Here is a 17,375-nt window from a genome sequence, read left to right as displayed (position 1 = left end):
CTGACTTCTGGTCAAGAATCCTAGAGCTGCCTTGTGATGCTATTTCTTAAAAAAAAAAATAAGAAGAAAAAAGAAAAAAAATCCCTGATATATTCATCAAGTAAGTTGATACTCTACCATCCTCAGCCAATTACTCAAGCAAGAAGGTGGGATTCTCTTTCCTCTTTCCTTGGGCTTTATGCTGTATTTTATCTCTTCTTTATCCCTTCGATGCTGCCCTAGAGGATCATTTTCACTTAGATACAAATGTTCGGGGGGGGGAGGCACACTGTGGAGTTTTTTCCCCCCACACCACATCCTGATAAGACTGCCCAATCAGGGAAATGGGTGTTGTCCTGAAATATCTTCATCCTCATTCCCTCTAGGGAAGATCAGTTCATTGCAAGCACTTACTAAGTAGCAGCTGCACCAGGCACTATGCTTGGCACTGGAGATGCAAAGAGAAAAAGGAAACAGAAGTCTGACCTTGGGACGTCAGTGCCAAAGCAGACTCCTACCCCCCTGAGCATTCTGGGCAGGACAGTCAAGGCTACATCTTTCTTCCCTTCTCTTGCCTGCTTTTCCCCCTGCCCCCACAACAATGCATCAGTAACTCCTTCCTTGGCAGGGGAAAGCTAGTCGATATTCTCTGGCTGATAGCCTGGTGCTGAGCTCAGCACACCCCTCAGGGAATGGGCAAGCCTAAGAGGGTACAGTGACCTCCACAGTGTGGTAGCTCCACCATGGCAGGCTATCCTGGCCCGGCCCTGCACCTATTCTGATGGGCATGGAGAGAAGGAGGAGATGATGAGAGAGACCCCAGATGCCCTGGGAAAACTGTACAAACTGGGACTCCCAAATGGGGAAGGAAGCAAAAGACTGATGGATTCCCTTGAGGAAGGGCTCTCCCAAACAGCCATTAATTGTACTGTCTTTCTGGAATTGAGCCAGAAAGATTCTCTACTACTTGAGGGCTGTGGAAGAGAAGCGGGGTTTGGGGAAGGGATAATAGATAGTGCAGGAGTATAAGAGAAAGACTCTGGCCCCAACTTACTTTTCCGTGCATTGCAGAGAGCCCTTAGAGGGAGCAGTCAGAGCTATGGAGTACTCCAAAGGAGTAGTACGGGCTATGTACAGGCTCTCTCCTGAGCTCTGGGCTGCCCTGGCCAAGGAAATGTGCAGTGAGCCAAAAATATCAAATCATAAAAACCCATGTATGACAGAGATTCATAAAAACTTAAACTTGGAAGGAACCCTAGAACCCTAATCATAACTGAACAGGATTCTACTCTATAACATCCTTGACAAGTGGTGGACCAGCCTTCCCTTGAAGACCTCCAGAGATGAGGAGCTCACTACCTTATATGGCATCCCATTTGGGGACAATAAATTCTAATTTTAGGAAGTTTTCCCCTTATGCCAAACCAAAATCCACTTCTACCTGGTGGTCCTCTGCCTTCTGAGACCAAGTAAAATAAGTCTTCAAGGTTCTTTAAAATATTTTTGAAAAGTGCTCACTTCAGCAGCACATATACCGAAATTGAAATGAGACAGAGAAGATTAGCATGGCTCCTACACAAGGATAACACGCAAATTCATGAAGCGTTCCATATTTTTCATTACACACATACCTATTAAACATCATCTTTAAAAAATATTTAAAAATAATATCTTTCTTTCCTAAGGCTGTTCTCCAGACTAAACATCCCCAGTTCTTTTTTTTTTTTTTTGGCTAGGCAATGAGGTTAAGTGACTTGCCCAGGGTCACACAGCTAGTAAGTGTTATGTGTCTGAGGCTGGATTTGAACTCAGGTCCTCCCGAATCCAGGGCCAGTGCTCTATTCACTATGCTGCTTAGCTGCTCCAACATCCCCATTTCTTTCAACCAACTTTGGCCTGCCATGGTTTCCAATCTTCTCACCATCCTCATTACCCATCTTCTGGATGGGTCTGGTAGAAACCATGTGGCATAGTAGAGAGCCCATCTTGGCTGCAGTAAGAACTGCGTTTAAGTCCATTCTCAGACACATTATCGGCTATGTGACTCAGTACAATTCACCTAACCTCTTATATTCATTCATGTCTGACTCTTTGTGACACCATTTGGGGTATTCTTGCAGATACTGAAGTAGTTTGTCATTTCCTTCTCTAGCTCATTTTTACAGATGAGGAAACTGAGGCAAACAGGGTTAAGTGACTTACTGAAGGTTACACAGCTAAGTGTCTGAGGCCGAGGATGAGTCTTCCTGACTCTGGGCCTGGCGCTCTATCTACTGTGCTACCTTACTGCCCCATCCATTCAGCATCCCCACATAAACCTCCAAGGATATAAACTAAAGAACAGCTGATTACCTGCTTTGGTTGAGGAAGTCTCCCAATTGGGAGCTCCACATACCTATGAAATCATAGTCCTGGTTTTTAAAAAATGAGGTTCTTAGAACGTGTATATGGGGCAGCTAGGTTGCACAGTGGATAGAGCACCAGCCCTGAAGTCAAGAGGACCTGAGTTCAAATCTGGCCTCAGACACATAACCCTTACTAGCCGTGTGACCCTGGGCAAGTCACTTAACCCTGTTGCCTAGCTATTAAAAAAAAAAAAGAATGTGTATAAATTTAGAACTAGAGAGATAGAGACTACTAGAGGTGAGGAATCTGTGGCCTTGAGGCCTCATGTGGCCTTCTAAGTCCTTGGGTGTGGCCTTTTAACTGAGTCTAAGTTTTACAGAACAAATCGTTTTGTTAAGGGGATTTGTTCTGTGAAGTTTGGATTCAGTCAAAGGGCTGCACTTGAGGACCCAGAGGGCCACATGTGACCTCAAGGCCACAGGTTCCCCACCTCTGGAGACCTGTCATTTTATTCAACTTATAGGCTCAATGTAGGGCCTCAGAGGTCAGGTGACTTCTCTAGGGTCACACACTCAGTACATACCAGAGATGGGACCAAACAGAAGCCTGTCATTTTCTTAGGTTACATTAAGGTTTTGCTTAGATAGAAGAAAACTCTTAGTCTCAAAAATTGGGGGCTGTACAGCCTCCTCCACAGCCTTTCCTGACAACTCTATCCCGCACTCATCTTTCCTTTCTCTGAATAATTTAAACACATATTCAGGACCACAGTTTAACACTTTGCTGGTTCCCGTTGTGTCATGGGGATTCAATTTCTCTCTCCAACTAAATTGTAAGAGCTTATATGATGTGATGTTCTGAGTTTAATGCTGGGAATACAAAGAAAAGGCAAAAACTTTAATATGATTCCAGGCACGTATATAGGAGAGCTTGGTAAATGTGGATTGACTCTCAGTTGATAACTTGAATGCTTTAGGCACTTATGAAAGTTGTTTGTTTACTGGGTTTTCTCAGCAAGGATGGAACAATGGATTTTGGTTGAAGGGCAGAGGGTTCAGAGTTAGAGAATGGGAAGATCCTGAGTCCTTATATTTGGGGACTTCAGGATAAATGGTGATGTCCCCTTAAATAGCCCGGCCTCACCAATCATTATCGGGTTATTCCAAAGCTTCTCCTTTCTCCCCAAGTGGCATACTGTACAATGGTACCATATTTTCTTTCCTTCTTCTCAGAAAGTCCTTTTACATAGAAAATCAAAACTGGTCACTGTGAGGATCTTCCTTTCCATAACTCCGTTCTCCATCTTGCTTACTTATATGGATAACACTTTGCAGGTTGTAAAGCCCTTTCTTCGTAATGGACAGCACTGGTCCTGGAGTCAGGAAGACCTGAGTTAAAATCCAGCCTCAGAGACTTATTAGCTGTGTGCCCATGGGCAAGTTGCTTCACTTCTGTTTGCCTCAGTTTCCTCATCTGTAAAAAATAGCACCGAATAATAATAGCAGGGTTATTGATAAGATCAAATGAAATAATTGTTAAGTACTTAGCACAGTACCTGACAACACAGTGCTACATAAATTTTAGCTATTATTATCATATCTCTGTTCCGAGTCCCCTTCTTTTTTCTGTCTATGCTTTCTCTTTCTTGATCATCTCACCAGTTCCCATGGGTTCAGCTATCATCTCTGTGAAGATGGCATCCAATGTCCATATCCGGCACTGATGTCTGAAGTCCAGTCCCACGTGACAATTGCCCGATTGAGAATAGTTGTATCTTGATGTTGTGTCAGCATCCAAAACTCAACATGACCAGAACAGAACTCATCTTTTCCCCCTCTCCAGATTTCTCTTTATCCTCCCAGTCACCCAGGTTCAAAACCTCAGGGTCATTCTGGACTCTTCCCTCTCTCTCAAATGTCATATCCAACCCATTGCCAAGTCCCATGAGTGCTGCCTCTCACAACTGTCCCCTATCCTAGCTTCTCATCTGATGCCTGGACTTTTGCTTTAGCCTCCTAATTCCTTTCCCTACTTTCAGTTACTCTCTTCTCCAATCTCTCTTTCATACAGCTGTCAAAATTATCTTCCTAATGCACAAGTCTGACTGTGTCATTCCTTTGCTTAAAAAAATCACCAGTGGTTCCTTATTACCTTCAAGATAAAATCTTAACCATTAATTCTGATGCTTAAAGCCTTTTAGCTTCATCCAGCCTAGCTTTCCAAACTTACTTTTTAGTATTTCCCTTTTCACACTCTACTTTTCAGCCAAACTGGCCTTCTAGCTTTCCTTGAAATGCAGCATTCTATTTCCCATCTGTCCCCCATGTAAGGATGCATTCCCTTCTCACCCTCACTCATTAAAATCCTTGGCTCCCTCCAAGCCTTTGCTGATTCACCAGCTATTAATCCTCTCTTCTTCTTCAAATTATCATGTATTTACTTCTATATTGTTATTTCCCCAATAGAATGCGAGCTCTTTACAGGCAGGAATTGTTCGTTGGTTTTGGGAGGGAGTTGTCCTTTTGAATCCTTCACACTTGATACAAAACCTTGAACAACGAAGGCATTTAGTATGTTTGTTGACCTGAGTTAGAGATATAAGGGACATAAGAACTCATCTAGTCTTATCATCTCACTTTATGGATGAGGTACCAGAGATCTAGAGAGTTCCAGTGACATGCCCAATGTCACACAGATAACTAAATGGTAGTGCTAAAATTAGGACCTTGGACAACTAACTAAATTCTAGAATCTAATCCAATGTTCTTTTCATTCCACAAGGGCTGTGAAAGAAAATAAGCAATGCCCCCCCTCCCCAGTAGACTATAAGCTCCTTGATGGCAAGGACTATTTCATTTTTTGTCTTTATATCCCTAGCACCTGGCATACCATAGGCATGTAAGTAATACTTACTGAATGAATGTATGACTCTCTGAACCACAGTGAGAAAAATTAAGAAAAAACTTCCTAACAGGCCTGTCCTACAATTGAATGGGTTGCCTTTGGAGCTCTGTTGTGTTGTTCGGTTGTTTCAGTCTCCTTGTGACACCATTTGGGGTTTTCTTGGCGAAGATACTGGAGTAGTAGTTTGCCATTTCCTTCTGCAGTTCATTTTACAGATTAAGAATTGAGGTAAACGGGGTTAAGAGACTTGCCCAGGGTCACACAGCTAGTAAGTGTCTAAGTCTGGATTTGAACTCATGAAGATGCATCTCCCTGATTCCAAGCTCAGTGCTCTATCCACTACAGTGCCTAGCTGCCCCTGCCTTTGGAGCTAGAGAGTTCTATGTTATCCAAGGTCTTCAAGCAGAAGCTGAATAACCATTTTCTGGTAATTCTGTTAGCAGAATTTATATTTTTGGTAGGCATTCTCTACCCTCATCCCAGAGAGCTTATTTCAGCTCTGATGCTATCCATGGGGACTCCTAGGAGTTCTTGTTCATTCCTAAGCAGCCTATGCCAACCTGATTTTGGCATTACTCTTGGGATCTTGAGTCACTATAGAATGGAGAAAAAGGACTGGGACAGACCCTCCAGCCTTGGAAATGACTGAAAAGTTGGTCCCGATTCTCTATGTGCCCACAGAACATCTGGGGACATGAGTCAATCTGTGCCTCAGGTCTCCCTGGGGCCGTTCCTAAATCCCCCCAAAATACAGGGAAATGTGTTTAGTAACTATTTCAGCTTTCACTATTTCATCCTTCAACTTGAGACATTAGGAACCTCATAGGATCATAGATCACAGATCAAGAACTGGGAGGGACCTTGATGCCTTCTAATCAAACCCTTTCATTTTAAAGATGAAGAAACTGAGGTGTAGGGTAGTTAAATGATTTGCCCAAGGTCACACAATTAGTGAGCATATTACTCTGATCCTCTGACAATAGGGCCAGTGCTCTTTTCTAATTCAAAACTGGGCCTACAGTCTAGGTTTCCCATTTTTACAGATTGAGGACCTGAAAGTAGGGAACAGACAGAGCAGCGGTGGTGCAGTGGATAGAGCATAAGGCTTGGAATCAGGAAGGCTCGTCATGAGTTCACATCTGGCCTCAGATGCTTACTAACTGTGTGACCCTGGGCAAGTCACTTAACCCTGTTTGTCCATCTATAAAATGAGCTGGAGAAAGAAATGGCAAATCACTGCGGTATCTTTGCCAAGAAAACCCTAAATGGTGTCATGAAGAGTCAGATACAACTGAACGACAATAATGACAACAACAATAATAAAGCAGGAAACAGACCATTTTGCTACAGTAGGTCAGCACGGAAGTAAGAAGAGGAGCAAGGAGTACTGACCCCCAGGACATTGTCGATGTTACTATACGTTAAAAGAGAGCACAATTGGAGTGGTAATAAGACTAGCTTTACAATGTGTGCTAGAGAGTCGGAAGTTTTAGAGCTGGGAGGGACTTTAGAGGGAGAACAAAAGGGAACAAACATTTGGGGGTGGGGGTAATGATTTTTTATTTTTTCCCACAATCACATGTTAAAACAATTTTAAACATTTTTTAAAAAAGGTTCAAGTTGCAAATTCTATCCCTCCCTCTCTTCCTCACCCCTCCCTAAGATGGTGAGCAATCCAATATAGGTTATACATGTGCAATCATGGAAAACATTTCCGTGTTATTTGTTTTGTACAAGAAGACTCAAATGAACAAACGAAAAAAGGAAAGTGAAAGTCTGTATCCACACAATGTCAGTTCTTTCTCTGGAGATGGATAGCGCGTTTCATTATTAGTCCTTTGGAATTGTCTTGGATCATTGTGTAGCTGAGAAAAGGTAGTCATTCCCAATTCTTCATCCTACAATACTGCTGTTGCTATGTACAATGTTCTCCTGGTTCTGCTCACTTCACTGTGCATCAGTTCATGTAAGTCTTTCCAGGTTTTTCTGAAACCTCCTGATTGTTGCTTCTTATAGCACAACAATACTCCATCACAATCATATACACAGCTTGTTCAGCCATTCCCCAAATTGATGGCCATCCCCTCAATTTCCAGTTATTAGCCACCACAAAAATAACTGTTATAAATATTTTTGTACATATAGGTCCTTCCCTTCCCCTTCCCCTTTTTAAAGATCTCTTTGAGATACAGATCTAGCAGTGTTTTGCTGGATCAAAGGGTATGCACAGTTTTATAGCCCTTTGGGCATAGTTCCAAATTGCTTTCTAGAATGGTTGGACCAGTTCACAACTCCACCAATAATGCATTAGTGTCCCAGTTTTCTTGCAACCTCTCCCAACATTTGTCATTTTCCTTTTTTGTCATATTAGCCAATCTGATAAGTGTGAAGTGATACCTCAGAGTTGTTATAATTTGCATTTCACTAATCAGTAGTAATTTAGAGCATTTTTTCATAAGACTATAGATAGCTTTGATTTCTTTGTATGAAAACTGCCTGTTCATATCCTTTGACCATTTATCAACTGGGCAATGACTTGTATTCTTATAAATTTGACTCAATTCTCTATATATTTGAGAAATGAGACCTTTATCAGAGATATTTGCTGCAAAATTTCCCCCTAGTTTTCTGCTTTGCTTCTAATTTTGGTTGTATTGGTTTTGTTTGTGCAAAAACTTTTTAATTTTTTTATAATCAAAATTTTTTTTTTATATTTTGTAATGCTCTCAATTTCTTGTTCAGTCCCAAATTCCTCCTTTATCCGTAGATCTGACAGGTAAACTGTTCCATGATCTCCTAATTTGCTTATGTCTAAATCACATGCCAATTTCAATCTTATCTTGGTATACAATGTAAGACATTGATCTATACATACTTTCTGCCACACTGGTTTTTTTTTCTTCAGTTTTCCCAGTAGTTTTTGTCAAATAATGAGTTTTTGTCCCCAAAGCTTGGATCTTTGGGTTTATTTTATGCTAGATTAATATGGTAATTTACTATAATGTATTGTGTACCTAATCTATTCCACTGACCCATCACTCTATTTCTTAGCCAGTACCAGCTTGTTTTGATAATTACTACTTTATAACACAGTTTGAGATCTGATATAGCTACTTTCCTTCACATTTTTTTTCATTGATTCCCTTGATATCCTTAACCTTTTATTCTTTCAGATGAATTTCACTATTATATTTCTAGCTCTATAAAATAACCTTTTGGTAGTTTGATTGGTAAGGCACTGAAAAAGTAAATTAATTTAGGCAGAATTGTCATTTATTCAGCCTACCCATGAGCAATTACTATTTTTCCAACTGTTTAGATCTGACTGTGTGAGAAAAGTGTTTTATAATTGTGTTCATATACTTCCTGGGTTTGTCTAGTCAGATAGACTCCTAAGAATTTTATATTGTTTACAGTCATTTTAAATGGAATTTATCTCCCTATCACTTGCAGGACTTTGTTGGTAATGTAGAAATACTAATGACTTATGTGGGCTTATTTTATATCCTGCAACTTTGTTAAAGTTGTTAATTATTTCCACTATTTTTTTAGTTGATTCTCTAGGATTCTCTAAGTATAACATCATATCATCTACAAAGAGTGATAATTTTGTTTCCTCATTGCCTATTCTAATTCCTTCCATTTCTTTTTCTTCTCATTGCTATAGTTAGCATTTCCAGTACAATACTGAATGACAGAGGTGATAATGGGCATCCTTGCTTCACCCCTAATTGTATTATTGGGAAGGCTTATAGCTTATCCCCGTTACAAATAATGTTTGCTGATGCTTTTAGATAAATATTACTTATCATTTTAAGATAAGCTCTATTTATTCATATGCTCTCTGGTGGTTTGTTTTTTTAAATAGGGATGGGCATTCTATTTTGTCAAAGGCTTTGTCTGCATCTGTTGAGATAATCACATGATTTCTGTTGGTTTTGTTATTGATATGGCCAAGTAGGCTGATAGTTTTCCTAATATTAAATCAGCCCTGCATTCCTGATATAAATCCCACCTGGTCATAGTGTATGATCCTTGCGACATATTACTATAATCTCCTTGCTAGTATTTTAAGAATTTTGCATCAATATTCATTAGGGAAATTGTTCTGTAATTTTCTTTCTCTGTTTTGGCTCTTCCTGGTTTAGGTATCAGCACCATATTTGTGTTGTAAAACGAATTTGGTAGGATTCTTTCTTTGCCTAGTTTTCCAAATAGTTTATGTAGTATTGAGATAAATTGTTCTTTAAATGTTTGAAAGAATTTGCTTGTGAATCTATCTGGCCCTCGAAATTTTTCTTAGAAAGTTCATTGATGGCTTCTTCAATTTCTTTTCCTAAGATTAGATTATTTAAATAACCTATTTCTTCTTCTGTTCATCTGGGTAATTTATGTTTTTGTAGATATTCATCTATTTCATTTAGATTTTCAAATTTAATAGCATATAATTGAGAAAAATAGCTCCTAATAATTGTTTTAATTCCCTTTTCATTAGTGGTGAATTCACCCCTTTCATTTTTTTATACTGGTAATTTGTTTTTCTTCTTTCCTTTTTTAAAAATCAAATTAACTAATGGTTTATCTATTTTATTGGTTTTTTCATAAAGCCAGCTTTTAGTTTTATTTATTAGTTCAATGATTTTCTTACTTTCAATTTTATTAAACTCTACTTTGATTTCAGGATTTCCAATTTGGTGTTTAATTGGAGATTTTTAATTTGTTCTTTTTCTAGTTCCTTTAGTTGCATGCCCCATTCATTGGTCTGCTCTTTATTTTATTGATGTAAGCAATTCAAGTATAAGTTTTCCCCTAAGTACTGCTTTGGCTATATCCCATAAATTGTGATATATTGTCTCATTGTTGTCATTTTCTTTAATGAAATTATCAGTTGTTTCTATGATTTGTTCTTTGACCCACTTATTCATTAGGATTAGATTATTTAGTTTCCAATTAATTTTCAATCTATCTTTCCATTGCCCATTATTCGATGTAATTTTTGTTGCATTGTGGTCTGAAAAGGATGCAATTGCTATTTCTGCTTTTCTGCATTTGGCTGTGAGTTTTTTATGCCCTAATACATGGTCAATTTTTGTGCAGGTGCCAGGTACTACTTCCTTTCTATTCCCATTCAGTTTACTCCAGAGATCTATCATATCTAACTTTTCCAGAATTCCATTCACCTCAACTTCTTTCTTGTTTATTTTTTTGTTATCTAGTTCTGAGAGGGGAAAGTTGAGGTCTACCATTAGTGTAGTTTTGTTGTCTATTTTCTCTTGTAACTCATTTAACTTCTTCAAAAATTTAGATGCTATGCCATTGGGTGCATATATGTGTAGTATTGATATTACTTCATTGTCTATGGTACCTTGCAGCTGGGTTGCTATGGAAACAGGGGCAATCTGTGTGGAGAAGGGATCTTGGTGCTGGGCTGCCCCAGGGGCATGGTGTAGATGCTAACAGGGCCAAGGGGCAGGGCCTTTCTACTAGTCAACAAAGGGGGTAAGGCCTTCCTGGTGGCCTGTCTTGGGGGTAGGGTTGCTGGGGTGGGGGTCTTGCTGTGCTGCACTGGCTTACCTCTGGGGTTACTGGCTTGCAGGAGGGCAGGGCCTTGCTGGTGGATTACCCCAGGACTCAGAGCCTTGCTACAGGCCCCCTGCTTGTGAGACTGTCTGCTATTGCTCTTGGACCTCACTCCCATCTCATCCCAGACAGACCTTTCCTGCCAAATCGGTAAACTGAAGCAAACAGGGTTAAGTGACTTGCCCAAGCTCACACAGCTAGTAAGTGTCAGGCCAGATTTGAACTCAGGAAGATGAGTTTCCTTGATTCCAGGCCAGGTACTTTATCCACTGTACCACCTAGCTGCCAGTGATAAATGATGGAGACATGAAATGCTTTGAAAGCTGAGGAAGGAAAGAGAAGAATGAGGATAGACAAGAGAGGAAGGAGATCCCCCACTCTTTCCCCTTATCTCCCAATTTAGATCCCTCTTCTAACTCCCTGATATGTCTTAGTCCCTTTTCTCACCATTTGAAGAGGTCTGGATACACACTTGCACAATCTTTCCCACTATGACTCTGCCTGAAATTCACAGATCCACAATATTTTATTGCTAGAAGAAAGTTTAGATTGACATGAGACGGGTCACTTCCTTTGTTCTAGATGCTGAACTAATATTAATGCAGCCTAATGTCACGTTGGCTTTTTTTTTGGTAGGCACATCACGCTATTGACTAATATTAAGCTTGCAGTCAACTAAAACTGCTGAGGTTTTTTTTTCATATGACTTGCTGTTAAGCCATCCCATCTCTGCTATCCCATACTTAATGCAGATGATTTTTTAATAATGTTAAATTAAGTTCAAGACTTAATGTACAGTTTTATCTTTTTAAAATTTGGTCCATTCTTCTAGCTTGTCAAGATCTTGGCTCCTGCTTCTGTCATCTTAATTAGTATCTAGAATCAGGGCAGCTAGATTGCCAGGGCTGGAGTCAGAAAGATTCATCTTCCTGAGTTCAGATCTGGCCTCAGGCACGTATTAGCTGTGTGACCCTGGGCAAGCCATTTAACTCTATTTGCCTCAGTTTCCTCAGGCATCTCTAAAATGAGCTGGAGAAGGAAATGGCAAACTACTCTAGTATCTCTGCCAAGAAAACCCTAAATGGGGTCATGAAGAGTTGGACATGACTGAAATGACTGAACAAGGACAACAAAATCCTGGATTCGTGTCATTCACAGATTAAATAAGCATCGTAGTTATGCCCGCACCAAGTCATGGATTAAGGTGTTGAATGGAATAAGGTGGCAGGCATAGACCTCTAGGTTCATATCAGTCCACTAATCATCTTAAATTTGAGTACAGTCTTTCCATCAGTTTTGAATCCATCGAATTCTGTGATCATCTAACCATAGTTTTTCTATCTTTTCCACAAAAATGTCAGGTTCTCATGAAAGACTGTCTCGTGCCTTGCTAGAATCCAGATATACTATGTTAATCAGTCAATCAAGTATTTATTAAGTACCTACTGTCTACTGTGACAGCTAGGTGGCACAACAGAGAGAGCACTGGGCTTAGAATCATGAAGATTCATCTTCATGAGTTCAAATCTGGCCTTAGACATTTAACTAGCTGTGTGATCCTGGGCAAGTCACTTGACTCTACTTGTCTTAGTTCCCTCATCTGTAAAATAAACTGGAGAAGGAAATGACAAACCACTCCAATATCTTTGCCAAGAAAACCCCAAATGGGATCACAAAGAGTTGGAAACAACCGGACTGAACTGTGTGCCAGGTACAAATAATGAAATAATCCATACTAAGAAGGAACTTTTCTGAGAATTAATATTAAACTTAGTAGTCGGTAGTTTGTGGAATCTACCTTTCCCTCCTCTTAAAAAAATAAGACAATATTTGTCCATCTCTGTTGTTTAATCTTTAAGCACACCTCCCATTTTCCACAAAGCTGGACCTGGAGACAAGAAGACTTCAGTTAAAATCCGGCCTCAAACATTTATTAGCTATGTGACCCTAGGGAAGTCACTTAGTTTCAGCTGCCTCAGCTTTCTCATTTGTAAAATAGGGATAATAACAGCACCTACCTCCCAGGATTGTTCAAAGGATCAAAATAAGATGACAAATTTAAAGCTTTTTGCAAACCTATAGCCATATAAATACTAGCCATAATTATTAGTGTTTTCAAGGATTATCAACAGAACCAATAATAGTTTCTGCAATCTCACCTGCAAGATCTTTCAGTGCTAGCTCTGTGACCCTGGTCAGGTTATTTAACACTTCTATTTTTTTTTCATCTGTAAAATGGGGAGAATAATACTTGTACTACTTGCTTCAGGATTCATTTAATCAAAACATATTATGTACTTACTACGTGCCAGGCACCTTGGATACAAAAACAAAGGTTAAATAATCCTTGACCTCACATAGTTTATATTCTATCAGGGAAGGGCATTTACAATATAATTAAAAAGGGATATAGAAGGAAAAGGCATTATTAATCACTATGGGAATTAGGAAAATTTCACACAAAAAGTAGTAATTGAGCTGGGTCTTAAAGGAATCTAGTGAGTCTAAGAGGTGGAGGTAGGGAAAGGATAGCATTCCAAGAATGAAGGACAGCCAGTACAAAGATGGAGCTGTAAGGAGGCCAGTTTGGCTGGGTCACTCAGAGTGTATGAAGGTGAATTATTTATAATACGGCTGAAAAGGTAGGGGGCGGGCTGTCCAGATTGTTGTGGGGAAAGTGCTCTATAAACCTTTTAAACACTTCATAAATGTGCTTATCATTATTACTTCCCTATCATTTCATCATCCATTGTCCAAGCAGAGCTGACAGAGACATCCTAAGGTCCACAGAAATTGGACACTTTTCCTTATTCTGAGATACAGAGATGTGATCACTTCCCTGCCCCATAGAGCTGAGTCATCGGCCCCAGCTTCCATCCTTCACCACTGGTAGTAGATGCTGAAGACTGAATCAATCTCTCTCTCTCTCTCTTTCTTGCTCTTTCTCTCTCCATATATATACATACACATACATATACATACATAAACATGTATGTATATGTTTACATTTCAAATTACATGTAAAACCAATTTTCAACCTTTGCTTTTCAAAATTTTGAGTTCCAAATTCTTTCCTTCCCTCTCTTCCTTCCTTCTGACCTTCCTGAGATGGCAAGCAGTTTTTTTAATTTAATTTTAATTTTTATATTTTTTTCAAATTACATATAAAGACAGGGCTGCAAGTCTTAGAAGCTACAAACAAATACTTCATAGCATTCAAGAAATGCATGCATGCCAGCATGTCTCCAGCCTTACTCCACCTAATAATCCCCCACAGACACCAGCTACATAACTACTTTCGTTTCTCTTCCCAAATGACCACCTTCAGTTGTAAGAAGAGAAAACATCACCCTTCTAGTCCTAGTCCCTCTCCAACCACCCCACTTCAGACTGGGTAGTAGAGGAAAAGGGAGCTGCTGCCCACTTAGCACCTGCTCTAAGATCAGCAAAGAAAGCAGGCTAGCAATGGTGGTCATTGGGTCATCCTGAGCAGAGCTACAAACTTGGTAGGATCATGCAGGTACAGAAGGAGGAAGACAGGAAAAGAATGGGTCTGACAGGACCTAAAGGGCTGGGCCTGTGGAGGGAGGGAACAGAACTCTCCTTCACCCATTTCTAATCCCCAACCCAAGGGACCATTTTCTCCATCTGTGACCCAGGGTGCTTTCTTTTTATTACACTTGAATGTAAAAACCTTATCTTTTGTAGCTTCTCCATCTGCCTTCACCTTAAAGTATGGCTGACCTCAACCTCTGGACCTGACTTGAGTCCTTAGTGGGAGACTTTCTTAGGTAAGAATTCTTATCTTTAAAAAAAAAAAATCTGGGCAGCTAGGTGGTGCAGTGGATAGAGCACTGGCCCTGGATTCAGAAGGACCTGAGTTCAAATGTGGCCTCGGATACATAACACTTACTAGCTGTGTGACCCTGGGCAAGTCACTTAACCATATTGCCTAGCCCCCTCCCCCCAAAAAAAATCAGGTCCTCTCGGAGTTCGTCATTGTCTATTCCTCAGGGGTCTTGCTGCCTTCAGAAAGAGACTACCCAGTGGGCAGGATGTTTCCCATACACCTTCATGGGGCTGACCTTGATCTCCTAGGCTAAGAATAGGCCAGACTTTTATGTATAGATAAAGTCATATGATTTCAAAAACATCTAGACCAGGGGTTCTTAACCTTTTGTACATGTGTCATAGATGCCTTTGACAATCTGATGAAGCCTATGAACTACTCAGAATAATGAGAATTATTATAAATAAATATAAATAATTGTAAATTAAATTTATAAAATAAAATACATAGGATTACAAAGGAAGCAAATTATAAAGAAATACCGAAATTATATTGAAATGTTTTTAAAAGCAAGTTAAAGGATGGCAGATTAAGAACTCCCAATCTAGAAACTTCCGATTGCATCCTAGAATATCTTCCTTACTCACTGGCTGATACTTATGTTATCATATTAGAGCTTCATTCCCTTAGCTAAAAACTTTGGATTCCTCTAAGAAGCATAATTCTGTTTTCAGGTTCTTGGGCTTTAGTGTGAATGAATTTAGTAGATGCTTATTTGAGAACAGGTTTATATAGGCAAAGGAAGGAGACAAAGTATGAATATCAGCTTTCTGAGAGGAAGAGAGGATGCTATTGCAGGTAAAGGAAATGGTAAAAGGAGGAATTAGCGCCCTTCTTTCTAGGAAGGCAGGGCTGCTTTGTATATGAAATATATGAAGATTTTTTTTTCTTTTCCTTCCCAGGACTGTCCTATCCAAGATAGGCGTGAAGGTGGAGTAAATAGGATCCAGACCCAAACTTAATAGGGACAGAACATGCTTGCAAATAGGTTCAAATCTCTACCAGCCCACTACAGTATTTTTGTAGCCCATCTCACATGGCATAGGGCATATTTAACATTCTAAAGGATAGTGCTGACTAGCATTAATTCTTATCCAAATGCTTAGAAAGATAACTTATGAATAGGCCACTACACTGGGAGACAGAAAGACTTAGGTTCAGATCTCTCCTTCTGATACTTACTCGCTGAGTGACTATGGGGAAAGTCATATAGCTCCTTGAGCCTTAGCCAACCGTTTAAGACTCATCTACTAAGTTATACATCTGCTTTGATGCTCAGTGTATAAAATCAGATCTTTGATGCATGATCAGAATGCTTGCTTACATGTTGCTGTTTTCTTTCATGATCTTGGGCTGGTGCTGATTTACATGATTGGTATATAAGAAGCCATTACCCTTTCCTTTCCTCTGTTGGGTCCTGAGCTTTGGGAGGGTTAGGGTTAAGGATTGAACTGACTGTAAGGGCAGCCACGTGTTTAGCCTGTGGATGCTCTGAGGGGTAACCTGCTTTTTTAAGGGATAGGGTGTGGAGCCTGGCATGGTGGGAAATGTCCTGGCTGTGGCTTTGCACTAATCTAACTTTCTTTCCTCCCTGGTTTTCTGTTTCACAGAGTGAGGAGGAACCCAGCCTTGGCAAAATGGACCAAATGTTCCCGGAGGCAGAGAGCCAGAGCACTACGTCCCTGGATATCCTGAATGTAGTAGAAAGAATGAGCAACCACTCATGGGACAAATGCTTCCGCACCAGGAATACCATCCTGATAGGGCAGCCCTTTGGTGGCGTGCCCACTGTGTTTCTCATAAACATCTGCATCTGGTTTGTAAGTCAGTGGCAGGATGTGGAGAAGAAAGAGAATGGTCCTAGAGTGAATCCTGCTCAGAGAGGTACTGATCTGAGCTGGTGAATAGGCAAGGTCACACAGCTGGCTGGGAGTCCAAATAGGAAAGGACTAGTGAGGTCTCCTAGATTCACAAGTAGAAATCAAAAGATCATAGGATCATAAATTTTGAGCCGACAGAGACCTTTAGAGGCCATCTAGCCCAAACCCCCTCATTTTATAGATGAGGAAATGGAGGCCCAAGGAAGCCAAGTGACCTGTGAAAGGTCACACAGGATGGAGCACATAGCAGCAATAAGCCTGGAATTCTGATTCTCTAACTTCAAAGCCAGTGTGCTCTGTCCATTTGGCCACTCTGTTTCCTCTTCCACATTCTTTTAGGCAAATGCCAACATGGATACTTTTCTCCTTGCATCTCCCTTTTCCTCTCACCTCTTCTCTAATACCCCCAATGAGAATCTTTTGGTAACCCTCAAGTGAAGATCTCGGAGCACTTTATGGTGCTACCAAAAGCCCAGTGAACCTCACACCTACCCCCAAGATGCCTCCTTGTTGGTGGGGGAGGTAAGAGATCTTTGAACTCCCTTTGAATGGGCAGGAGTTGGGGCTAAGCTTGTTCCCATGAAAGGACTTCACTCCAGATACACATGGCAGGTAGAATAATGGCTTAGTGAAGAGCTCAGAATATCATTGAAGGTTGTAGTTGTAACGGGATCATAAAGATCTTTCAACTCTGTCATTTTATAAATGAGTAAATAGAGGCACAGAGGGATTGATTGGTGTGTCCGAGGTCAAACAACTAGCTAAAACAAACCCAGGTCTCTTGTCTCCCAGTCCAATTACAAAGTACATTGTCTCATTGGATCCTCACAACCTAC

The 17,375-nt window shown here is 40.3% G+C and overlaps 1 protein-coding gene and 1 non-coding gene across 6 annotated transcripts in view; both read left to right on the top strand.

Moving 5' to 3' along the window:
* The window catches only part of TMEM63C (transmembrane protein 63C), a 132,365-nt gene that overhangs the window by 39,069 nt on the left and 75,921 nt on the right, over positions 1 to 17,375 (top strand). For all 5 annotated transcript variants that reach the window (XR_002324446.1, XM_020986192.1, XM_020986188.1 and 2 more), the window contains 2 exons: positions 14,518 to 14,600; positions 16,270 to 16,479. Coding sequence is in view for 4 of the 5 variants with exons in the window: in XM_020986192.1 (XP_020841851.1) it covers positions 16,297 to 16,479 (183 nt within the window). In the remaining variant the exon portion in view is untranslated. The remainder of the gene's footprint in view (positions 1 to 14,517; positions 14,601 to 16,269; positions 16,480 to 17,375) is intronic.
* On the top strand, positions 1,490 to 1,596 carry LOC144456457 (U6 spliceosomal RNA). The gene has a single exon (XR_013485544.1). It is a non-coding gene; the product is annotated as a U6 spliceosomal RNA (small nuclear RNA).

Source organism: Phascolarctos cinereus, unplaced genomic scaffold, assembly GCF_003287225.1.
Source record: "Phascolarctos cinereus isolate Bilbo 61053 unplaced genomic scaffold, phaCin_HiC Scaffold_3;HRSCAF=262, whole genome shotgun sequence".
NCBI classification, from domain to species: Eukaryota; Metazoa; Chordata; class Mammalia; order Diprotodontia; family Phascolarctidae; genus Phascolarctos; species Phascolarctos cinereus.
Note: the sequence above shows the minus strand (reverse complement) of the source record. Positions and strands in the feature narration are given on the sequence as shown.